The sequence below is a fragment of the Lepus europaeus genome, chromosome 3, assembly GCF_033115175.1.
Source record: "Lepus europaeus isolate LE1 chromosome 3, mLepTim1.pri, whole genome shotgun sequence".
Classification (NCBI taxonomy): domain Eukaryota; kingdom Metazoa; phylum Chordata; class Mammalia; order Lagomorpha; family Leporidae; genus Lepus; species Lepus europaeus.
In genome coordinates, this window is record NC_084829.1 from 25,658,936 (window position 1) to 25,683,670 (window position 24,735).

Below are 24,735 nucleotides of genomic sequence, written 5' to 3' on the forward strand. Positions count from 1 at the left end.
ACAGAAAAATAAGCCAAGGAAATTCAAGAGGTTGGATGACCTGTTATGGCACAGGCAGACCTGTGTTGCATGGTTCCACTCCTTCATTACTGCCATTTTACTAATTAAGACACCTACACTTTGCTTTCCCTGCTGCAAAAGATGGATTAAGACTCAGAGAAGCAGCTAAGAGCAGTGGGGTTCAGAGAATTATTGTGCTAGAGAGGTCTGAGGCACAGCACCACGTGATGGCTTAGAAGTTCCTCTGTCACTTTCAACTGATGACCCCGGGATGGTGAAGATCTTTGTCTTCTTTCCTCACCTGTCTCCTGTAGCTCTTGTCTGACTCTTTCCCCACTTTAAGTCTCAAGAGATGGAAGAACAAAGTTGAGTGGAGTGAGCCAAGAGAATCCTGCCCAGTGCAGTACAGGGTGCAGCTTCTGAATACTGAGATTCTTTGGTTGCTATTTTTGAAAAGGATAATTCAATCCTAAGTACAGGATTAACAAATTACAGAATGACTCTGAGTGTCTCTGTGCAAGCCAGAGAAATGCTCTTTGGAAATGGAAAGAAAAATACATTTTCAGGCGCTGGTGTGAAGGTACAGTGGTTTAAGCCACTGCTTGGGATGCCAGCATCCTATACCGGAGACCCAATTCTAGTCTTGGCTGCAGAAGATACAGCTCCCTGCTAATGCACCTGGGAAAGCAGCAGAAGATGGTCCAAAGACTTCAGGTTCTGCCACCCACATGGGAGACCCAGACTCCTGGCTTTGTACTGGCCCAACCCCAGCTGCTGCAGGCATTTGGGAAGTGAACCAGCAGATGGAAGCGCTCTCTCTCTCTCTCTCTCTCTCTCCTTCTCTGTAACTCTGCCTATCAAATAAATAAACAAATCTGAAAAAAAGAGGAAAAAATATTTTCTACATACAAAAAGAATCTTAAAGATATATCTGAGCCAGTACATTCTCTAGAAAAAGAACTCCCAAATCCAAAAGAGTCAAACATCACTGATGTATCATTACTATAGCTGTCCTTTGTTTCAGATAGGTAACCTATGATACAGACTTTTTATGACCTCTGTTTGTGGTCAGAAGCCCTCAGGGACTCACATGACCAACGTGAACAGTATATTTATATCCATTTTCCAGGAACAGCGTCCACTCTGACCCATTTTAAATAATGATAAAGGGTCCAGTGGTATCTTAGCTTGTATGATGTACAGTTTGCCCAGTGTGTGCATTATTTGCTGCCAAGTTGGTAAAATATGGAGTTTCAAGTTATAACCCTGTTCCTATGGGAAAAGAGAATCCAATTTATGACTCTGAAGAGGACTCCTATACACACTTGACTACAGAATAGTCAGTCAAAGAAAATGATGGGACTCCTGTGGTTGGAGTCGTTTAAATCCCATTTATGTGACTGGTTGACCATTATTCTATAGAGAGAGTCCATCTGTGCAGGGATGGGCTAAACCCTGAAGTTGCTTTGCATGGCAGTTCCTGCTGCTCATACTACGCAGGTACCAGCTTCAGAGGCCTGACGCTGGCCACAGCACTTCCCACTCCTTCCTGCAAACACGCTGTTTCTTACAATTTACGTGAAAACTCTGCCCAGGGAAGAATCCCTCTAATTGGAACTTTTTGTTCAACAGTATTTTCAACCAGCTGGCTTTGGGCAGTGCAAATGAAGTTCATCAGCAGGCTCTGGCCAGAACCTATATTCTATAATCACTGCCTCTGTCCCCCAGTTCTAGTTGTGAACATTTCTCATCAGCGCCACACACCCAAGATGAACCATCCTGTGGGCCCCTCAGGGGTGCACACAAGAAAGGGTGCATACGAGAGATGGTATCTTGCTTACAGCACATTGCTGTTCTTTCTCCTCTAGGTTTCCCTTTTCCAAATGCCCACAAGGATACTCTTTCAGGGCTAAATGGATGTGAGGGACCTATGACTTACTAGGTGTGTGCTCAACTACATTCCAGTCTGTAACACATACACCTCCGAACAGTGTGTTCTCTTGCAATAAAAGATAATAGGACAATGCTAAACAAAAATGTCATTCTATGCTGATCTCGTCCCTGAGTCATAATAATAACTTATTATCCCAGCTTAAAATTTTTTTTTATTATTTGGAGGGGAGGTATCTTTCATCTTCTAATTCATTCCCCAAATGCCCACAATGTCTGGGGCTGGGCTAGACTAAAGCCAGGAGTCAGGGACTCCGTCAGGTCTCCCACATGGATGACAGAGACCCAACTACTTGAGCCATCACCTGCTGCCTCCCAAGGTGGGAGTCAGGAGCAAGCTGGAATCAGGAACCAAATCCAGGCACTCTGGGTGGGAGACAGGCATCCTAACTGGCCTCTGAACTGCTGGGCTAAATGCATGTCCCTAACCGATTTAATTCCTCAAGAAATAAAAGTCATCAGGAACTCAAGCCTCTCTTCTTAATGAAATCTGGCACCAAAAAATAGTTAGGACCATAGTATGTCCTAAAACTGAAGACACATCAACTCTAAAGAGCCTTGAAGTTCTTAGGATTTTGTTGAGGGAATGAAAAACATTCATAAAAACTAACAGTGGGCCGGCACCGCGGCTCACTAGGCTAATCCTCCACCTGCGGCGCCGGCACACCGGGTTCTAGTCCCGGTCGGGGCGCCGGATTCTGTCCCAGTTGCTCCTCTTCCAGTCCAGCTCTCTGCTGTGGCCCGGAAGTGCAGTGGAGGATGGCCCAGGTGCCCTGCAGCTGCATGGGAGACCAGGAGAAGCTCCTGGCTTTGGATCAGCACGGTGCACCAGCCGCAGCGGCCATTGGGGAGTGAACCAACAGAAAAAAGGAAGACCTTTCTATCTGTCTCTCTTTCACTGTTCACTCTGCCTGTCAAAACAAAAACAAACAAACAAAAAAACAAAAAACTAACAGTGGAGGGCCTGGCGCCGTGGCATAGCGGGTAAAGTTGCCGCCTGCAGTGCCAGCATCCCATATGGGTGCTGGTTCAGGTCCTGGCTGCTCCTCTTCTGATCCAGCTCTCTGCTATGGGTGGGAATGCAGTAGAGGATGCCAGGTCCTTGGGTCCCTGCACCTGTATGGGAGTCTAGGAAGAAGCTCCTGGCTTCAGATCGGCTCAGTCTGGCGGTTGTGGCCATCTGGGGAGTGAACCAGCAGATGGAAGCCCATTCTCTTTCCCTCCCTCTGCCTCTGCAAAGGCTCTGCCTTTCAAATAAATAAATAAACCTTTAAAAAGCTGACAGTGGAATGCTTCCATCGTAGCACATGAACAAGCTCCTCATGGTTTGTCAGAGACCTCTAGCAGGTGCTGCAGTTGCAGTTCAAAGCCGGGCATCATCAGAAGGCACTGTTACTTTGCCACTGGGCAGAGGAGACAGAGGCGGGTGGTGGAGGGTCTAAAGCACAAAGGTGGTAACATTAAAATGAGTGCAAAGTGCAGGAATATATGAATCATGACAGATGACATCACCCAGGCCCTCTTTTTCCAAAGTATGTTCTCATACAAATGAAATAATAATAGACATAGAGTGCTAAGTTCTCTGCTATAGAGGAGGGATCCAATAAATGCTTGGTTAAAACAAAAGCCCTGAGAAATAAATTAATGGAGTTGAGGAAATTAAAGAGGGCTGGGGTATGTAAGACACACAAGGGCCGTGCAGATCTGAAGCAACTACGTACAGGCAGATTTATCTAATAAACGATTCCAGATATGGAAACACGAGTTCTCACAGCAGCTAATCCGCCAAACCTGACAAGGACATTTATTTTTTCTGTTTAGTTTACAGAAAGGAATAATCACCAAAGAAGAACTACATTCTCCAGGTGTTCGCCACCTGAAATGTAAGCCCTGGAGCTGCGCCAGGGGAGGCATATGCATGATAAAGCGGAAAACAATCTATAGTGTATGGTATGTTTTCTTCTCTCTCTTACTTACTTTGTGAAATGTCTCTCCTTTCAAATGCATGGACATCAACAAGATGCTGTCTTGCTCCAGTCAAGAAAGGAGCTAAAAAAATTGTAGAAGTGATAAATTTTGGTTTTCATTATTCTGGCAATGTTGATGCATTCATGTTCAAAATGCATGTGTTAAAATCTCTGGAAGGCACAGTGCATTTCAATGAGTTGTATGCAGAGCAGTTTGTCTTCTAAAGACAATTTCTTAAAATTTATTCCGGATTATTGGTAATTTTAGTACTTAGGGAGGTGCCTGCATTTTCAATTAGAAGCTAAATTTACAAATGAAAAGTACTGGCCAGTGCAGCTTAAATCGAGCTCTCTTGAGTTGGTGTACATAAACACTAATATCAAATGATGGTTTCGTCATGTGATCTATCCCCCAGCACATACAAATATAGAACATGACCATAAAAAGTAACAGCCCATGCCCTCTGCTAAGTAATTGATGTCAGCGGACCCGGGCTGGAATGTCAGCTGGAAGCACCTTCTCCTGGCCTGCGATTTTCTCATAGCCAGCTTTCCGCTGCCCACAGAAGCTGGGTCCTGCAAAGAGGATCTGAGGTAAGGCAGCAGAAACGGGGAACAAGCAGCAAAGCAAAAGGGGCGTGGCTTCCAAAAAGACTTGTTGAATGACTCAGCGCCTTCTTTTTAAGTTCATGTTTGATTCAGGTCATAAGAGAGAAAGTTGTAACCCTTGCGACATTTCATATCAGACTGACAGTGGCAGGTAGGCAAATATTTAGCTTCACAGTGGACAGCAAAAAAAAAAAATTGACAATTATTTTATTAAAAACTACAAAGCAATCCTAATATGTAACGACACAGAGAATGAAAAATTCCTGAGTCAAATACACAGTTTTATGCTTTCTGTAGCACTTGCCATTAAACCGGTCAGGCGTTCTCACGCACTCAGTATGAAATAGTTGATAAAGGATATTATCCTTTATTAACCCCCTCCTCCCGATAATCTCCCAAATCCCCAGGGTGTGATAACCACCTCACTTCCTCTGGGCAGTCATTCATTACCTAATTCATGTCTTACACAAAGAGGGATGAGCTAATGTGCCTTATCAGATTAAAAAAAAAAATCCAACAAAGGTCACCATGAGTGACAGCCCAACGGGACAGGATCCTAGCAAATCCGCTCTGCCTCCACAGGCCGGGGCTTCTAAATGCCTATAAAGCTATCAACCACAGCCGAAGCTCACCAGCTCATCCACAGCTTTATGTTGCTAAAGCAAACAGTCTGGGCAGAAGAATGACAGAATTACTCTCCTTTCTGATTACCCTTCTCTCTGCATCCTGATAAACTCACGATTAGCTTTCCTGTTGGGATTCAGCCCTGACTGGCTAGCTTCAGGCTGTCAACTCAAGCAAACTCTGATGCTATCACACACACCATGCCTCTCCTTCCTTCCCTGGTGGCTTACTCTGCACCAGCAGCTATTTCCAGCTCAGACAGCAGCCTTCACAGGCTGGCCGGGCTGGCATTACCATGGTAATTTCACTGCCATGGAACAGCTCATGTGACAAAGTAAAGGTGGGTTTTCGCCTCATTTCTCTATCTCTAGTAAGAAAAGCAACTCAGAAAGCTGCTGGAAACAAAACAGCAACCCTGTAGGTATCAGCATCTGGTCAGTTTTTACCTCTGGACATCGACCGTATTTGGACAGATATTTTGGTTGAGTTCAAGCCCACACAGTTCTCCTGAAATTAAAAACACATATTCCTTTGGGTGCTTTTGAATTGGTGGCAAAGACCATCAACCCATCTAGCATCATCAGCAAGAGCAAAATCTTAGGTGCCTTGATGAAGTAGTAATATCAAGTTAATTTGGAGAAGATTACAAAAATGAGCCATTGGTTAGATTCTCACGTTCTACTCTTTGCTGAATCTGTCAATCCAGACCGCTGGGAAATATCCCTACTAAATGAAAACACAACTCAGCACGATACAAACAATGAAAATTTGTTTCACCTTTTACTTCTGTTGTCACTTTTCTTCTGTTCTCAAGATACATTTAGGAATTACTTAAAAACCCATGAAAAATACTTGCTCCGTACATACAATTAACAGTAGTTACTCAACAGATATGTTCTAGCTGCCTTTGCATTAAGACAAAAAGCTACAACTTTCATTATTTCAAAACAGGCATTTCATTTTACCTTAGGGCCAGGGTTAGTTTATTGCATTATGTTATCTGTCAGTGTGGCCCCTGACAATGGAACTTAGCACCACCACTCATGGCCAGATCTTTCAGGAAGATCCAGCAGCCCTGACGGAGCAGTGCTGTGACATTTTCTGGGCATGGACTTAAGCAACACTTGGGAGTTTGGCTTTGTTCATTCGTTTGCCTTTCCTTTACAATTTCCAGACCTGCCACTAGCACCAAGTAATTTATCCAACGTATGCTTCGAGATCAAAGTCACTCCTTTGTTTGGCAGGTTAAAAATATTGGATAATAATTAAAACATCACATAGGCAAAAAGGATGAAGTCATAACAACAAAACTCTGATATTTGTATGCACATATCTATATCTCTCTATTTAAATCCAAATGCATCAAAAACATTCATCTGTTAGATTTTAAGTGTTTTATGTGGTTATTTTATTTACTAAAAAGGGAGAGAGAGAGAGAGAGAGAGAGAGAGAGAGAAACTTCTATCTATTGGTTCATTCCCCCAAATGCCTGCAACAGTCAGGGCTGGGCCAGGCCAAAGCTGAGAGATGGGAACCAATCTGAGTCTCCCACATGGGTGGAAGGCACCCAAGGACTTGAGCCATCACCTGCTGCCTCCCAGGGTGTGCATTAGCAGGAAACTGGAACAGAAGGCAGAGAGGGGGCTTGAACCTGGGCACTCTGCTACAGGTTGCATCAGGTATTCTCAACTGGTCATTTAACCACTGCACAAAATACCCACCTCCACTTGTTAGATTTGAAAGTTTTTCTTGTCTGTCTCTAAATGGCTATAGAAATGGGGTATTAACCTAGACAAAGCCACGAGTTTTTGGAAAGCTGATCATTTTCACTGAGGGAGACCTCACTGTAGCCAATCCAAGTGACCCACTCTGGTAGACTGGCAGATGCTCTCCAAACCTGTGAATTCTTCCTTGTAGGTATAAGGTAGGTTACATTTTCCAGCCTCCTTTGCAGCTAGGAAAGGCTGCAAGATTGAGTGGAGGTGAAGGTGACATATGCCAACTTCCGGGCCTGGCCACAGAATCTTGCTGGAAGTGACTCCATATTGTCTTTCCCAATTCAATGGCTGAGATGAGGACCCCAAGACGGAAGACGTCTGGTCTCAGAATGACCCTATGGAAGACTTTCAGCCAAAAATACTACAGCGGATCTCATGTGAGCAAGTACAAAAAACAGTTTACTATGGTAAGTCTTGGAGTTTCAGGAACTTTTTACTAAAACTCTGGACTGTACTGATTAACACTGAAATCCTCTGCTCAGTTACCTAACCGTGAATGCTTTTCCTCATTTCATCCTCACAATAACTCCATAAGGTAGGAACTATTATCCCTATTTCAAACATAAAAAAATGGATTTAGAAAGTTTAACTGCCATCCCCCAAGCACCTAACTGGACAAATTGGTTTAATTAGAATGACTCAATGAGAATTCACTGTGGATTTTATCAGGTTGGTTTTCCAGGAATCACCCAGAAGGAGACAAAAGATCTGCAAAGACACAGGTAAACTGTTTTTCTTTTCTTTTTTTTTTTAAGAGTTACTTATTTATTTGCAAGTCAGAAAGAGAGAGAGAGAGAGAAACCTTCCATCCATTTGTTCACTCCCTAAATGGCCTCAACGGCCAGGGCTGGGCCGGGCAGAAGCCAGGAGCCAGGAGCTTCTTCTGGGTCTCCCGCATGGGTGCATGATCTTCTACTGCTTTTCCAGGCCACAGCAGAGAGCTGGATTGGAAGTGGAGCAGCCGGGACTTCAACCAGTGCCTAATATAGGATGCCAGTAGGCTGGCGCCATGGCTCACTAGGCTAATCCTCCGCTTGCGGCGCAGGCATCCCAGGTTCTAGTCCCGGTCGGGGTGCCGGATTCTGTCCTGGTTGCTTCTCTTCCAGTCCAGCTCTCTGCTGTGGCCCGGGAAGGCAGTGGAGGATGGCCCAAGGGCTTGGGCCCTGCACCCGCATGGGAGATCAGGAGGAAGCACCTGGCTCCTGGCTTTGGATTGGTGCAGCGCCGGCCGTAGCGGCTATTTGGGGGGTGAACCAACAGAAGGAAGACCCTTCTCTCTCTCTCTCTCTCTCTCTCTCTCTCACTGTCCAACTCTGCCTGTCCAATGTGTATATATATATATATATATATATATATATAGGATGCCAGCATCGCAAGCAGAGGCTTAACCTACTACACCACAATGCCAGCCTAAACTTTTTTTTACATTTGGATTGTTATAGCTAGTAAACGGTGTATCCAGGAGTTAAATCTAGATTAGTGCAGGTCCACAGTTTCTTTCTTTCTTTCTTTCTTTTTTTTACAGGCAGAGTGGACAGAGAGAAAGGTCTTCCTTTACCCTTGGTTCACCCTCCAATGGCCACTGTGGTCGGCGCACTGCGGCCGGCGCACTGCACTGATCCTAAGCCAGGAGCCAGGTGCCTCTCCTGGTCTCCCATGTGGGTACAGGGCCCAAGCACTTGGGCCATCCTCCACTGCCTTCCCGGGCCATAGCAGAGAGCTGGACTGGAAGAGGGGCAACCGGGACAGAATCCGGCGTCCCGACCGGGACTAGAACCTGGTGTGCTGGCGCCGCAGGTGGAGAATGAGCCTAGTGAGCCGCGGCGACAACGGTCCAGTTTCTTGATCACCCTCGCAAATTAACGTTTTATTAAAATCACCCACTAGTAATTTGGTTCTCTCCCTCCAGATAATTGGCTGAAATCCCAAGATAATTGCCACTAGGCTTTCTTGCTTGGTTGAAAATGAACAAATTATTAACCAATACGGTGGCCGCTCTGTACATTAGAAAATTCTTACAGGGTGAGTGAGCAGAGGAGCAGCTGGGAGGAGTCTCTCGCCCTCCTTCCCCTTCCGAGTCTTCAGACAGTAGTCAGACAAGCAAGGAAGGAAAGAGAAGCAGCTTTAGATTCCTGCTCCCTGCACATCAGAAAGCAGTGTTCCCTCCCTCCCTCCCTCCCTCCACTCCCTTCCTTCCTTCTCCCCCCCCCCCATCTTCTTGGAGGAATACAAAACCTCGTCTTACTGGTTTTTTTATTTTAAAGATCTATTTTCATTCTATTTGAAAGGTAGAGAGACAGAGAGACACACACACACAGACAATGCCTGTAGAAGAAGATATCTATCTTCCATCACTGGTTCAATCCCTGAATGTCACAACAGCTGGGGTTGGGCCAGGCCAAAGCAGGGGCCCAGAACCACGCATGGCAGGGAGTCAACTGCTTTAGTCATCACTTGCGGCCTTCCAGGGTGTGTCTTAGCAGAAAGCTGAAATCCGGGTCTCAAACCCAAGTACTCCACTATGAGATGTGGGCACCACAAGCAGCATCTCACCTGCGGTACCAAACACCCTCCCTTCAGTCTTTCTGATGGAGTAAAATCTACACGGCAATCAATGACCAGAAATCATCTTCCCTGATGCTGGAAAACTTAGGGCTAACTTTTCCTCTGTGTACTGGTGCACATGAATTGCATGTGTATATGTGCAAGTGCGCGTGCGCGTGCGCGCACACACACACACACAGGTCATTTCATTGTCAGGTCTCAGCAGCACAAGAAATGCTGGAGAAATGTGGCAAGAGTGTGGCAGGAAGAGAGAAAACCTGCTGTTCTTATGACACGACAGCTGGGGGTTGCCACGGCTCAGGTGCTTCTCACCTGTTCCTGCATAATATCTACAGGCTAGGGGAGAAGCCTTCTAAGAACCTCCCAGGTGCCTGCCATTTTCCTCGGGGTGGGGGGGGTGGCACCCATCCAGGACACCTGTGGTAGAGTTTTGAGGTCTCTGATGACAGAGATCATTAAAGATCTTATTTCTCATCTCTCCTGTATGATATGAGAAGTCTCAAGACCACAATACACTTGTTCATTTTACTTCTCCCTAGTCACAGAAACATGTTCTAAGGTCATACTTCAATTTAAAAAACGGCTATGAATAACCGTGCAGTTTGCCTCTTGTGTATAATGTCTGTAAAAAGGACTTTGGATGGTAATAAAGGAATAGCTCAGGTCTAGAACCCCTGGCCAGGTTATTAAGGCATCACTGTGGGTTATTTTTCACGTTTGTGAACTAGAAATGACAGACTTTCTCTCTATAAGGAAATAGTTGAGTGTGCCAGGGTGAAGGCCTCCTGGAAATTTTCTACATGAAGATCCTGCCATCAGTTGGAAGAAGATGCATCTGGTAAATGGTCACTAAAATTCCTAGATAATAATGTTATTAAGGACTGGGCCTTTCTTGCCGTAAGATTAATTACATAAATTACAACCAGAGAGACAAGAAAAACATGAGATGTTCTGCAAATGTGTTGTCCCATTCTCGGTCCTGAGTGTTTCACAGATCTACCAATGGGAGGAGTATGTCTGAACTTCAAGGGGTGACCCTCTGTGTGCCATGAAATTGATTTAGTGGGTCATGCTCGGCCTTAACAAAAGAAAAGGAAAATGACACAGCAAAATAATGAAATAGAAGAAAAACATCAGAAGGCAGAGCACATGGTAAGAATGACTGTTGTTTTGTGAAACTAGGTGTTGACGTAAAATATATTTTTTAAATAGGTTATAGTTGAAAATTTTGAAAGCTCTTGTATTACGGAGTGCAAGAGATCTGTTCCTCAGTGCCTAAATGAGAAAGGAAATTCGAGCCTGGAAGCCATCAGTGTCAATCAGGGCTGTAGGCAAATTCCTTTTCTAGCTTCCCCCAGGGTAGATAAAGGGTGTCACTGGAGGAACTGGGGGTAATGTCAGTCTGTGGACCACAGTCCTATTTACAAAGTTATTTTGCAGTCTGGAAAGAAGGAATCAAGGCAATCTGTAGTAGTCTTCTATTTCTGCAAAACAAATTTCCACAAACTTAGTGGCTTCAAACAATGCTCACTCATCATTTCACAGCTTCTGTGGATCAGAAAGTCAAGGTGGTGCTAGGGCCACTGCCCAGGGTCTCCCAAGGTGGAAATGAGCCACAGCTGATCACTAGCACTGATTTAGCCTTGCCCTAGGCTTTGGCAAAGAAAGTGCTTACTCTCATTTGCAGGCTCCCAGGCACCCCTGGCAGGGCCACCTCCCTACAATATCTTTCCTCCCCAATGCCTGAAACTCCTGTTAAAGAATGATTTCTCTTGGCACGTGGTTAGCCTAGAGGGTAAGATGCCCATGTTCCATTTCTGAGTGCCTGGGTTGGATTCCTGGCTCCAGTTCCTGATCCCAGTTTTCTGCCAACGTGCACCCAGAGAGGCAGCAAGTGATGGCTTAAGCAGTCAGGTCCCTGCCACCCACCTGGGAGACCAGGATTGAGGTCCTGGCTCGTGGCTTTAGCCTGATCCAAACCCAGTCTCAGCCATTTGGGGAGTAAACCACTGTATAGGATTTCTCTCTCACAAATAAATATTAAAAGTGCATTCTCTACCCTTTTCTCTCAGATCTGCATTACAATTGTAATTACTCATGTAATTATTTACTAGAAACTAAGCCCACTGTAATAGGGATAAGATTTTGGAGATGTTTGTCACTGCAGCATAACACAGCCTGCTTTGATAAAGAAATGTTAGGAGAAAAAAATCTGGGTTTGATATTTGGCTACTAAGAGAATTCGAGCTTGTGGGGGGTTTTCTGGTAATGATGTCCATGGTCTTGATGCTCAAGTGTAGTGACAGACCAGCAGTCTCAGCACTGTCCAGGAACCTACTAGAAATACTGGCTAATGAGCCCAATCAGAAACCTGCTGGACCAGACTCCTCATTTTAACAAGATCCCCAGGTATCGCAGTGGTCTAGAGGCAGCTGGAAATGAATTTCTAAAGCATCTTATATACATCTGAGCTCCACATGTAACGGGGCTAGCACAGCATGGGTCCTCACAGTGTGGTCCCTGGGCCGGCAGCATCTCCATGCACTGAATATTTTGTTTTAAAGTTTTGTGTTTTTTTTTTTTTAAGATTTATTTATTTATTTGAAAGAGTTACACAGAGGGAGAATGAGAGGCAGAGAGAGAAAGGTCTTCCATCTGCTGGTTCACTCCCCAATTGGCCGCAACGACCGGAGCTGCACCGATCCAAAGCCAGGAGCCGAGCTGCCTCTGGATCTCCTATGAGGGTGCAGGAGCCCAAGGACCTGGGCCATCTTCTGCTGCTTTCCCAGGCCATAGCAGGGAGCTGGGTTGGAAGCAGAGCAGCAGGGACTCAAACTGGCGCCCATATGGGATACTGGTACTGCAGGCGGTGGCTTTACCTGCTACGCCACAGCACCAGCCCCAAGATTTGTTTATTTGTTATCTGAAAGGCAGAGTTGCAAAAAAGAAAGAAGGAGAAACAGAGACAAAGAGATATTCCATCTGCTGATTCATTCCCCAAATGGCAGCAATTGCCAGGGTTAGGCCCGTCCAAAGCCAGGAGCCAGGAGCTTCTTCTGTGTCTCCCACATGGGTGGCAGGGGCCCAAGGACCTGGGCCATCTTCTGCTGCCTTCTCAGGCACATTAGCAGGAAGCTCGATTGGAAGTGGAGCAGGCAGGACTCGAACAGGCACCCATATGGGCTGCTGGCATTGCAGGTGGCAGCTTTGCCACAACACTGGTCCCTCAATGAAGATTCTTTAGAGCTCCAGATTACCAGGGCTGAACCCAGACCAATTGAATGGGGAACTCTGAGAGTGAGACCCAGCAATTTCTATTTTAGCAACCCTTCACGGAATGTGCATGCACACTAAAGTTTTCTTGACAATCCCTGCTGAATATCAACAGGAGCTGAAATTACAGAAGATGATTCTTAAGCGGAAGACAAGGACAATTATAATACTGTTCCCATGAGAAAATGCGATGTGTTATACCATAATGTTCTTACGCACAGGGCGGCCATGGACTGTGTTCCTCACTGTGGTGGTGACCTGTCAAACCTACTTTTCTAGCAGGTGGATGCTCCAGGGCAGATCTGAGGACAAGGAAGAGGACGAGGAAGGAGAAGGGGAGGACAGAAAGGCAGAGAGGCAGCAACACTGCTTTGCGTTCTGCCACCCCGATGCTCCTGAGCCTTGCTGCATGGGAAAACCATGAGAAAGAAGTGCCATGGGGACATTCCTGGCTGTGCCTCCCTGGGAATCCACCTCTCCCTTTCATCAGGAATGAATCAGAATCAGATCATACACCCAGGTGCCTGCACAGCCACACATGAAGACAATCAGCAGTCCAACCCCTTGCTTCCTGTGGGATATCACAGACCCAGGGCATCCGTCCATTGTTTTCATTGGTTTGCATCTTCATCCAAGATTTAGTGAGTGCCTTTTCTGTGCAAGGTCTCCAAGGCCAACAGGGAGGCCTCTCGCTCTGGACTTGGGGAAGGGCCTGTGTGGAGCAGCAGTGAGGAAGGCCACTCTCCACTGAAATCACCCATCTTTCCACGTCAGGAACAGAAAACGTGCATCAAACCATGACTTCCTAGTTTCACGTTCCTCTTCCATCAAGAGGGTTTGAGAAGGCCAAGGAGAAAAATGCATCCACAGTGACTCACAGAACATTTCCATCCCTAGACGGCCCCTTACCCAGACTGTGCATCAACTCCTTACAGCACATGGGGGGAGCCACACACCCAGCTCTGGTTATGCCAGACTCACCTGGAGGATCACACAACTCTCAAAGCAGAGGCCACTCCTCAGACCAACTAAGTCAAAACCCACTGAGTGGGACCCAGGCATGGCTATTTTAAGAAACTTTCCAGTTGGTTCCACTGTGCAGGAAAGGATAGGAATGACTATGCTAGGGAGGGGATCTAGGGTATTAGTTCTTGCCCCTTAATGGAGCTGAGTATCCGTCCCTGAAGGTCAAAGTCTTGGATTCTCAGGACTCTCAGCTCAGCTTCTGTATTTTCTTTCTTTCTTTCTTTTTTTTTTTTTTTTTGGCCAGGCAGAATTAGACAGTGACAGAGAGAGACAGAGAGAGAGAGTTATAAACAGTGAGAGAGAGAAAGGTCTTCCTTCCATTGGTTCACTCCCCTAATGGCCGCCACGGCTGCTGCTGCACCGATCTGAAGCCAGGAGCCAGGTGCTTCCTCCCGGTCTCCCATGCAGGTGCAGGGGCTCAAGCACTTGAGCCATCCTCCACTGCACTCCCGGGCCACAGCAGAGAGCTGGCCTGGAAGAGGAGCAACTGGGACTAGTACTCGTCACCGCAACCGGGACTAGAATCTGGTGTGCTGGCGCCGCAGGCGGAGGATTAGCCAATTGAGCCGTGGCGCTGGCCAGCTTCTGTATTTTCATGACTTTGCTTTGGAACTCAAAGTGAGTAATCACATTTAAACTATTGTATCACAGCAAATGCTCCACACATCTTTTAATTTTTATAATTGTTACCAAAATTTAGATACAGATTATATAGCCAAATGAACAAGTTTTATTTTTTCCTATCTGACAAGGTTTGCTAGCAATAGCTCTACTTTTCAATGAAAACTTGCATTCATTACGTGATCAACTTGGTCAAAATAATGTAGTTATGAACCCTTGGTAGAGGGAATGCAACTGCATGACGCAATGTCAGTGGTTCAGGCAGGTGGTAGTGGGGCCTGGGTTTACAGAATAGGAAAGTCTTAGTGCCCTAGAAAATGAGAAGAATCCCCAGCCACCACTTTGCTCTTAAGATCTGCTCTTGTCATTTGCATACACAAATTTATTCTGGGCCTTACATGGCAATGTTACAGTAGGTTAAAAGTCATTAACATCATACTATAGATTGAGTATCCCTAATTCAAAATGTGAAATACAAAATGCTCCAAAATTGGAAGCACTCAGTGCCACAAGGGGAAAATTTCATACCATGGAACTTTGTTTCCTGCCCCAAATTATTAAAAATATACTCTAAGATCACTTTCAGGTTAGGTGTATGAAGTATATATAAAACACAAACAAATTTCATGTTGCGACTTTGGTCCCATGGCCAAGAAATCTCATTATGCATACGCTTGTGCATATGCATATGCAAATTTTCCAAAGTCTGAAAAGAATCCCAAACCTGAAACACTTCTGGTTGCCATGATTCAGAAACAAGATACTCAACCTGCACTGGCAACACTGTTGCATTTAGCATCAAATCCTCTAACATATTTAAATATCTTTAACTTAAGAAAGACTGATTCACGTTCATGAAGTCAGAGAAAGGACAGATGGGATATGCCTAAGGATAAGGAGCCTTCAAGAACTATATGGACAATGGAATGCAAAGACAGGTTTATTTCGGTGCAAAGCGATCTGAAACCCATGCCTATTTTTTTCACAATCCACATTTTCCTTGAATGTTTTGAAGGCCCCATATGCATGGATTTCAAAGTTTTTTGCACCAATAATAAACTTATTTTTTTCATTCTGTTTTCCACAAATGTTTTGAAGCCCCCTGGTACTTAGAGATTCTTGGAGATTCTCTCCAGTTCTGGTGACTTTAGAACAGGGATCAGCACCATCATCACCGAGGAGTTTAATATTAAATGCAGAATCTCAGACCTATCCCAGCGTCATGAATCAGACTCTGCACTGAAGCTCCTAAGCTCCTTAGGTGTCCAAAAACCCAAGGCATTGGAGAAGCACTGAGTCAGCCTATAGATGCTACTCACCACTCTGGAGCGAATCAAATCACACACAGAATTTACAGATGATCCTAGAGGCGAACAGTCTTTGAAAACAAAGCAGCACAGAACTGGAACTAAAAATCTGTACCAAACGCTTCCTGGATTATAAAACTAATAAGAACAGGATACAGATGACATAAACAGATGGCTTAAACTGATGATGTCGATTGTGACAGCATAATTTGGTCACAACTATAACATGCTTATCAGTAGTCATTAGACAGAGAGAGTGCTTCTTTTTTTTTTTTTGCAATTGGTATACATTTTTTAAAAAACGTGTTTACTAAGATTATGAATACAGAAGAAATGTTCCTTAGCATGACTCATATTAGACAGAGAATTTGCTCATACTCCAAGTCTCATGTTGGGGGTGTCTCTCACAGGTAAAAGGTTCTGCTGGCTCCTTGTTTCCTGCCTGAGGAGCCCCTTCCCTTGGCAGCCCTGTTCCTCTGGGTGAGCTCTTACCTCCTGGGGTTGTTGGTACTGAGAGGCCATGAGAAGGAATGCCCGCTGCGCCTGGAAAGCACTGTGCACCATTTCTGCCTGGGAACAAAGATGGAGAAGGCGGTTTCAATGTTAAGAGCTCTTAACCAGAGAGTCACCCACCATAGGACTCAGTAATTCTGCCCCTAGGGACATGCCCAAGAAAAATGGAAAAAGATATCCATGCAGAGCTTGCAAATGAATGCTCGCAGCAGCATTATTCTTTGGAGCCAACACAGGGAAGCAAGCCGAATGCCCACCCACTGATGAGTCGCTAAACAAACCGTGATGGATCCACACAACAGACCATGATTCAGCATTCCAAAGAAATGAAGGACTGACACGTGCTTCAACACAGAAGAAGCCTGAAAACATTATGCTGAGTGAATGAAGCCAGCCACAAAAGAGCATATTCGTATGATCCCGTTTATAGGGAATGTTCGGAATAAGCACATCTACAGAGACAGAAAGTAGATTAGTGGTTGCCAGGGGTTGCCAGGAGGGAGTTATGGGGGGTGGGGCAGTGACCGCTAATGGGCTTGGGGTTTCTTCTGATGGTGAGAAGAATGTTCTGGAGTTAGGCAGTGGTGATCACTTCACCACATGGGGAATATATGAGACTGCTTAAAAATATATGAGACTGACTTAAAAAGGGTGAATGTTACAGGTGTGAATGCTATCTCAATAAAGCTGCGAAGAAATATTTGAGTCCCAAAGTGCCATTATTTTCAAAGCATGACTCTTTCACACTGGGTCCCGAATCTGTTCTATTCCTTCCAGTGGAAGGAGGATCGTTCTTTAACTCACCTAGAGACAATGTCTTCTATGATTCCTCACTATGATAGTTCTGGAAGAGATTTTTTTTTTTTTTTTTTTGACAGGCAGAGTGGACAGTCAGAGAGGGAGAGAGACAGAGAGAAAGGTCTTCCATTGCTGTTGGTTCACCCTCCAATGGCCGCCGCAGCTGGCGCGCTGCAGCCGGCGCACCGCACTGATCTGATGGCAGGAGCCAGGTGCTTCTCCTGGTCTCCCATGCGGGTGCAGGGCCCAAGCACTTGGGCCATCCTCCACTGCACTCCCTGGCCACAGCAGAGAGCTGGCCTGGAAGAGGGGCAACCGGGACAGAATCCGGTGCTCCGACCGGGACTAGAACCCGGTGTGCCGGCGCCGCAAGGTGGAGGATTAGCCTAGTGAGCCGTGGCGCTGGCCTGAAAGAGATTTTTTTAATGTTGCATGGGGCCCCAGCTGGACTCAACCCTTCCATCAAAATGATCTGTGCAGACGTAGTACCCTCAAACACACACTCTCCTATCCTTACCCTCTACTCGCTCCTGTTGCTCCTGATGCTTTACTTAAAAAAAAAAAAACAAACAAACAAACAAACAAACAAAAAAAAAACTACAGAAATGTACCAGGAAGACAATAATCTCACCTATATCACCCAGCATTAACTAACTTTTTTGCAAATTTTCTCTAGCTTTTAAGAAAATTTAGTTGTTTTCACAAGATAAGGCATACTGATTTAGAATATTTTTTAATGCAGAAACATTCAAAGATTAGTTTTTCAAAAAATAACTCACAACCTGGAAGTGATCATTAGCAACGTTAGATGACGTCATTGCAACCACTGCTTAAGAATATGTTCAGAGAAAAAAAAATATGTTCAGACTTACAGAATGGAGACATACCTAGTGTTCATATTCTTTTTAAAAAAGCATAACATTTAATTATTATTCAGGGGATGGTGCTGTGGCATAGCAGGTAAAGCTGCCACCTGCAGTGCCAGCATCCCATATGGGCACCAGTTTGGGTCCTGGTTGCTTCACTTCTGACCCAGCTCTCTGCTATGGCCTGGGAAAGCAGTAGAAGATGACCCAAGTCCTTGGGCCCCTGCACCCACATGGGAGACCTGGAAGAAGCTCCTGGCTCCTGGCTTCGGATCAGCCCAGCTTCAGCTGTTGTAGCCATTTGGGGACTGAACCAGTAGATGGATATCTCTCTCTCTCTCTGCCTCTGTAACTCTGCCTTTCAAATAAATAAATAACTCTTTAAAAAATTATTGTTGAATAGTAGAGATGAAAAAGAAAAAGAACTGTTAAAGTTCAAAGAAAACTCCCTGTATTAGAAGTTATTATTTCCTAAATGATTGATCTAAGGTAAAAATATACAAAATATTAATAAGCTGGAAATGTTTTTGCATTGTAGATAAAATAATTTTAGACAGTATTGGTCAACTTCCTGGGAAAGATGAGAACAGAAGTACTTTTACATTTTTCCATTTCTGGCCTCCTGTTTTCCATATTTTTCAGTTATTATTTTGTCCAGTTGATGACATTCATATTCAGTCTGCAACATTAGTTTCCACTGTTGTTTAGTAGTACTTCCACATTTAAACCACCCTAGCAGTTTAAATAGTGTCTCCATTTCCAAATTATTTTGATGTATTTTTTCAAAGATTTATTTAATTTTATTTTAAAGAAAGAGTAATGGGGGGTTGGGAGAGACAGAGAGAGAGAGAGAGAGAGAGAGAGAGAGAGAGATCTTCCAACTGCTGGTTCACTCCCCAAATGGAACTGTATCCAGGTCTCCCATGTGGATGGCAGAGGCCCAAGTACTTGAGCCATGTTCCCCTGCTTTCCCACATGCATTAGCAGGGAGCTGGATTGGAAGTGGAGCAGCTGGGACTCCAACTAGCACCCATACGGGATGTCAGCATCACGGGCAGTGGCTTAACCCACGGCTCCACAACACTGGTCCTTCGCTATGTTTATAATTGGCTGCACTGTCCATATCAAGTATTTTCTTCACTAAAAGCTTCAGTTCTTTCAGGTTTGAGCATGCCCTCCTGTTGTCTTTGCATTCTCATGTCTTGTCTGGATACTTCCTCTGGGTCACTTCCTTCTGTGTTCTCAGATAGCGTGGCACTAGAAGTGGCAGTGCAGATGCCCGAGCTGAGCTTGACTTTTTACTCCCCTTTAGGAAATTGACTTATTCTGGCTCGACACCTAAAGAATTATTTCCTTGTCCTTGAGGTTTAATAGCTCCTCTGAGATATGTTTGGGTCTTGAGCATTCTATATTTTAGCCCCTGGAATAGACTTGGTCCTTTTTCCATCTCTGGGAAATTTTCTTCTTATAGTTTTTTCAATACATCTTCTGTCCCATTTGTTATAGCCTCTACTGAGGGACTCCGATCATTATCCTCATATTGTATAATATTTGCATGTCTTCATATCTTTCAGATTATCTCTGTGTTTAATGTCCTTGTCTGTCATCTGTATTCACTACCATTATATGAACACTTTTTCCCTGTTGTCAGCAAATTTTCAACTGGCATCCTACACAATGCTTCTAAGTTATCTATATTTCCATATTAGCATATATGGTTCTTGGTTTGTTAGACTTCCTATTTCTTTTTTCTCTTCATTCATATTGTTTTACCACCTTGTCTTTAAACTATTTTTAAAAATGCTTTTATACTCTTAAGTTTGGAGAATGTAGGTGATCCCCTTATTAAACCATTGTGAAGAAACTGCTTCTCTTTCCTACATTTCCATCTTCCTCAGGGGTGAGCTCTATCTGTCTACTTTGCATGCTGGTTCCTACTAGCTGTAGCTGCCATGCCAATTCTCTTCTATCTTGCGTATGCTTCATGAGCTCTGTCCAGATACTTTAATTTTTCTGATAAAATGTGGTAATTCCTTGAGGCTCTTGTAGCCCCTAGAAAGCAGTGTCTCCTCCCTTTTGAGTAGCAGTTTGAGGGCTAAATGCTTTGCAGGCTCTCTCTACTCTTCTAGGTTGGATGAGCCAGGGGTTAGGAAAAGGAGCAGCTCGGCTAAGGTGATGCCCAGTCTTCACTGGAGTCTTCAGATGCAGCTCATTCTTCTGAGAATTAGTTAACCGACCCAGGCCAGGAACCCAATCTGGGTGTCCCATATGTGTGGCACGGATGGCAAGGGCCCAACCGCTTGAGCCATCACCCTCTGCCTCCCATTGTGCACATTAGCAGGAAACTGGATTGGAAGAGGAGGAGCTGGGACTTGAATCAGGCACTCCCATATCGGATGTAGGTATCCCAAGCGGCATCTTAACTGCTGGACCAAACACCTGCCACTGAAGTGCAGGGCACTATCTTCTCTTTGTCCTGATCTTCGGATTCAGTGACTACATTGCTCAAAATACTCAGATGTCGGATATTCCTTGGGGAAGAACGGAGGGATTTCAAATCTCACTGTACTGTCAGCCATTACGATCTGCAGAATGTGAAGCTAGCTCTGAGCAACATGAATGCTTTGCCATGTATCAAATATGTCTTTTCACAGCGATTCAGAAGGACTCTTGTCAGTCTGTAATGGCCATTTTTTAAAGAAAAAAAAAAACTACAAAATACAACTTTCCACAGCTTGACTAAAAATAAAGCAACTGCAGCTCTCCCAGCAGCCTCCGCTGTCTTCATCCGTGCTAAGCCTTCCAGAGTCGATGGAGTTGTGGTTGCTGTGGGAACCGTGACTTCTGCAGCGCAAGGTGGCATGAACAATATTTTGCAGTTATCCCAGGATGAACACTGTCATCAGCCTTTTTTATTTTCCCTGGTAACAACGTTTAGCCTGTTGCTCATAGAGTGATTTTCTGGCAAGTTCTGATTTTCGAAGTTGGCGAATTTCACTAACTAGTCTCTTTCTCCAAATGGTCTTTTACTCAACAATAGGGCTGAGGCTGGAGCCACAAAGGCTGAACAAGTAGACGTCGGCTCCCTTTTCATTTGGCTTATGTAGACAAAACCTTTCTAAGGATTAGACTGCACCCCTCTCCTTTCAGCTCCATGGAAGTCTGGGCATAATTCATAAATACTAACCCACGTTCTCTGTTAACCTCATCAGTCCACATGTCGAAGGACTTTCATTCCAACTTGAGATATTCTGGTCCACTTGCTTCTTCTTTCTGGAAAGTTCCATGACCCCCCCCTCCCCCCATCAGACAGCACCCTGGTTAGGAGCAATTTTACTGAACCTGCTGAGTCTGATAACTGGAAAGGGAGAATCTGGCTCACGCAGGCAGTTCCCGACATTGTGAAAGGAAAAGCCAAACGTAGGGGCTTTTCAGGAACGACAAATAATCGATGGTTTTTGCTGAGTGTGTCCATCACACGTGTGCAGGGCTCAGAGAGCCTCCGGGGCCTTTGAGAGGGGGACGTGTGCATTCAGCTGCCTGTGAGCACGTGTGTACGGAAAGGAAAGAGCATTCTGGTAAAAGTCCAGCATTTTGTTTGAATTCCATCAACCAGCGCTTGGGCAACTGGGGTTCTGGGACACACAGGTTGCTGGAACATCTACTGTTCTGTGGTCCAAGAGTGAAGAGTGTTGAATGAATGTTAGCAACCAGTTTAAAGCCTTTGAGAGTCAGCAAGGAGACCTCAGCTAAATATGACTTGTTTTCCTCCAGTCCTCTTGGGAGACAGAGCTGGCTCCCTGGGGAAGCCCAATTGATGTCAGAATACTCATCAAAGCTTTGCATTGTTAGCTGGAAAAACTATAGGCTGCAAACTCCCATGTGGGAGGCAAAACAGACAGCTGAAACCAGAGGCAAGGGCACAGGCAAGACGTGGAAGATGAGAAAACCATGCGGCCTGGGGGCCCATGTTAGAGGCACTTCCAGAACCTTCTAGAACCACACTGACTCTCTTGCTGAGAGCTAGATGGCAAAGGGAACGGGGCCCTTCCTCCTCTGACAAGGACAGGAGATGGACATCTATTATTGACTCAGTACAACTGTCAGACCCTGAGAGGCCACTGCCCACGCCATCCCCACAGACACCCCCCCCAAAGTGGCCTACCAGTGTCCTCTATTTCAGAATTAGAAATACTGTGTTTTCATATTATTTATTTTTAAAAACTTTTATTTGACAGGCAGACACACACTTATACACACACATACACACATGGATTTTGGTACACTCCCCAAATTTCCACAGGAGCTAAGAACTCAACCCAGATATCCCACATGGGAAGCAGGGACCCCACTACTTGGGCCACCACCTGCTGCCTCTCAGGATGCACAGTAGCAAGAAACTGGAATCAAGAGTGGAGCTGGTACCGGAACCCAGTCACTGCAACATGGGATGTGGGCATCCTAAACGATGTCTTAATGGCTGCACCACATACCCACTGCCCCTTCTCCTCAATGCCAGTGTATTCTTTAGGGGCCTCTACACTACTCTAAAGGAGAAGTGCCTTGAGTTCCAATCAAGAGGTAAAGAGCGATCTAATAATGAAAACAAGACAAGAGACTGGGCTCATAAAAAGAAGTGACTGGATGCCAAAGATAAATTTCACCTGTTCCTGATTTTGCTGAAAACAAGACTGAAGGTGCTTACTTTTGTAGGCCAGACCATAAGCACCGACCGCAAAGTCAGATCATGAAAGTTATCTGAGCTGACAGACTATGAACCTCACAGAAGGCTTAAGTCAGCGGTTCTTAACCTTGTGCATGTATCAGGATCACCTGGAGAGTTTGTTAAAACAGATTGCTGAGTCCCTCCCACAGAGTTTTGGATAGGCCAAAGCCTTTGCATATCTTTTTCAAAAAAATATTTTATTTTATTTACTTGAAAGTGAGCGAGTGAGAGAGAGTGAGTGAGTTTCCCATCCACTGGTTCACTTCCCAAACAGCCAGGGTTGAGCCAAACAGAAGCAAGGAGCCAGGGACTCCATCTGGATGTCCCATAGGGGTGGCAGGAACCCACGTCCTTGTACTCTCATCGCTGCCTCATAGGGGTGCACACTAGCAGGAAGCTGGAGTTGAGAGAGGGGCTGGGACTCTAATGTAGGCACTCCAAAATGCGACCCAGGCACCCCAAGGAGCTTCTTAACCACTGCTCCAGACGCTCCCTCCTGCATTTCTAACGAGTTCTCGGGTGAGGCTGATGCCTGCAGCTCAGACACTATACTTTGCAAACCACTGGTCTAAATGATACCTCCTATCTTTTGTCTCTCTTTTCTATCTTATTTTCATTAATAGCTGAGTTAGCAAAATAGCATAGGAGAACTACAGACTCAATATCATCCCAGAGGGCTCATTCCATTCAACCCTGGCACTTTTTCAAGTGCGGGGATGAAAGTCTGGAAAATAAATGAAGTTTTTTATACAAGGTCATAAGGCCAGTTAGTGGCCAAAATGAGGCAAGAATTCCTGACTCCTGATTCATTCCTAGCTCTCTTTTATCGTCAGGGGGAGACCTGAAGCACACAAAATGGGAAGGAAGCAAACATGGGTGAGGACAATGCAGGTGGAGAGAGCTAAATACAACTGCATCAGGCTAATGTTTCTTTGGAAAACACAGCGAGACTCTACAGCTACCACTGCTTGCCTATTGGAAGAAGAGCGGTGTGCATGAGCCAACCAGTCATGGGAACTCTCACTACCAAAGGATATTTATAGAACGGCGGCGTGAGCACTTTGCTTCGGCGTTGAGTGCAGGCAGCCATGGTAATCAGAAAGCACAAAGAAAGGAGGGAGAGGAGAGAAAACAAGAGCCCTGGGTAAAAAATGTGCTAATGGTGTTTGGGAGCAGATACTGCAGGCCAAGGCAAGACTGCTACATCCCTTACCACTCACAGAGAGCACTTGATGCCTATTTTCCCATCATCACTCCGAGGGTTCTCATTTCTTACAAAGGGTTTGGATCGAGTCCACAACTTCTCCTGGCATCCAAAGCCATGCACAAATGGACCCTCATCTTCTGGCACCACAGTCACGACTCCTCTGAAGTACTCCCTGCTCCGGCCGGGGTGGTCTCCCAAGTACTCCAGGACTCTTCTCGAAAGAGCCCTGGGAAAGAAATCTATTTATAGACTCTGAACCTGCCTCACACAGCTCTGTTGGCCCTTGGAAAAAGAAATTGGGATGTGGACAGGCTGATGAATTTCCCAACGTTGATGGGATGAGATAGGATAGGAGTGGGGTCTACTGACCCTGGCCTTCTGCCTGCTCCCTAATTTCACACTACTTACCACTGGGTTAACTCTGTGTGGATGGGTTCTTTCCTGTTTCCTCAATGACACAGGAAGTCCTTAAAGAGTCACAATTCTATGTGCTGTCTGTTATTTTGTATCATAGCATTGAATACAGCATATGGCATATAGCTACTTAATGCTGGACAAGGATCCCGGCACTAGGTGCAGGCCACTTGACATAATGAAATCCAGCAGTGACTTTAATGGTGAGTGCCCAGAGCACTAGATAGGGATATGACCCTCCTCAAAGATAAAGGACAGAAATGAGTTCCCTGGTTGTTTCTGATGCTGTCTCCAGTGATACCAATCCAGCAATGAATCAATAACGCTAAGGGTGGGAGGTGGTTCCCTGGCCCATAGCATCTGACCCTGAAGAGACAGGTTCTCCAAAGTCACCAAGAGTGCTTCACGCCCTACAGTGTTTTCTTTTATGGATGCTGGTTCATGTTCTCGCTGCTCCACTTCTGATCCTGCTCTCTGCTAATGACCTGGAA

At 45.2% G+C, this 24,735-nt stretch overlaps 1 protein-coding gene across 2 annotated transcripts in view; it reads right to left on the reverse strand.

The window, feature by feature from the left end:
* CAP2 (cyclase associated actin cytoskeleton regulatory protein 2) overlaps nt 1-24,735 on the reverse strand; it is a 163,796-nt gene that overhangs the window by 87,043 nt on the left and 52,018 nt on the right. Inside the window, exon 4 of one of the 2 annotated variants that reach the window (XM_062187370.1) lies at nt 16,213-16,290. In XM_062187370.1, coding sequence (XP_062043354.1) covers nt 16,213-16,290 — 78 coding nt within the window. The remainder of the gene's footprint in view (nt 1-16,212; nt 16,291-24,735) is intronic. The other variant, XM_062187371.1, reaches the window with a different exon arrangement.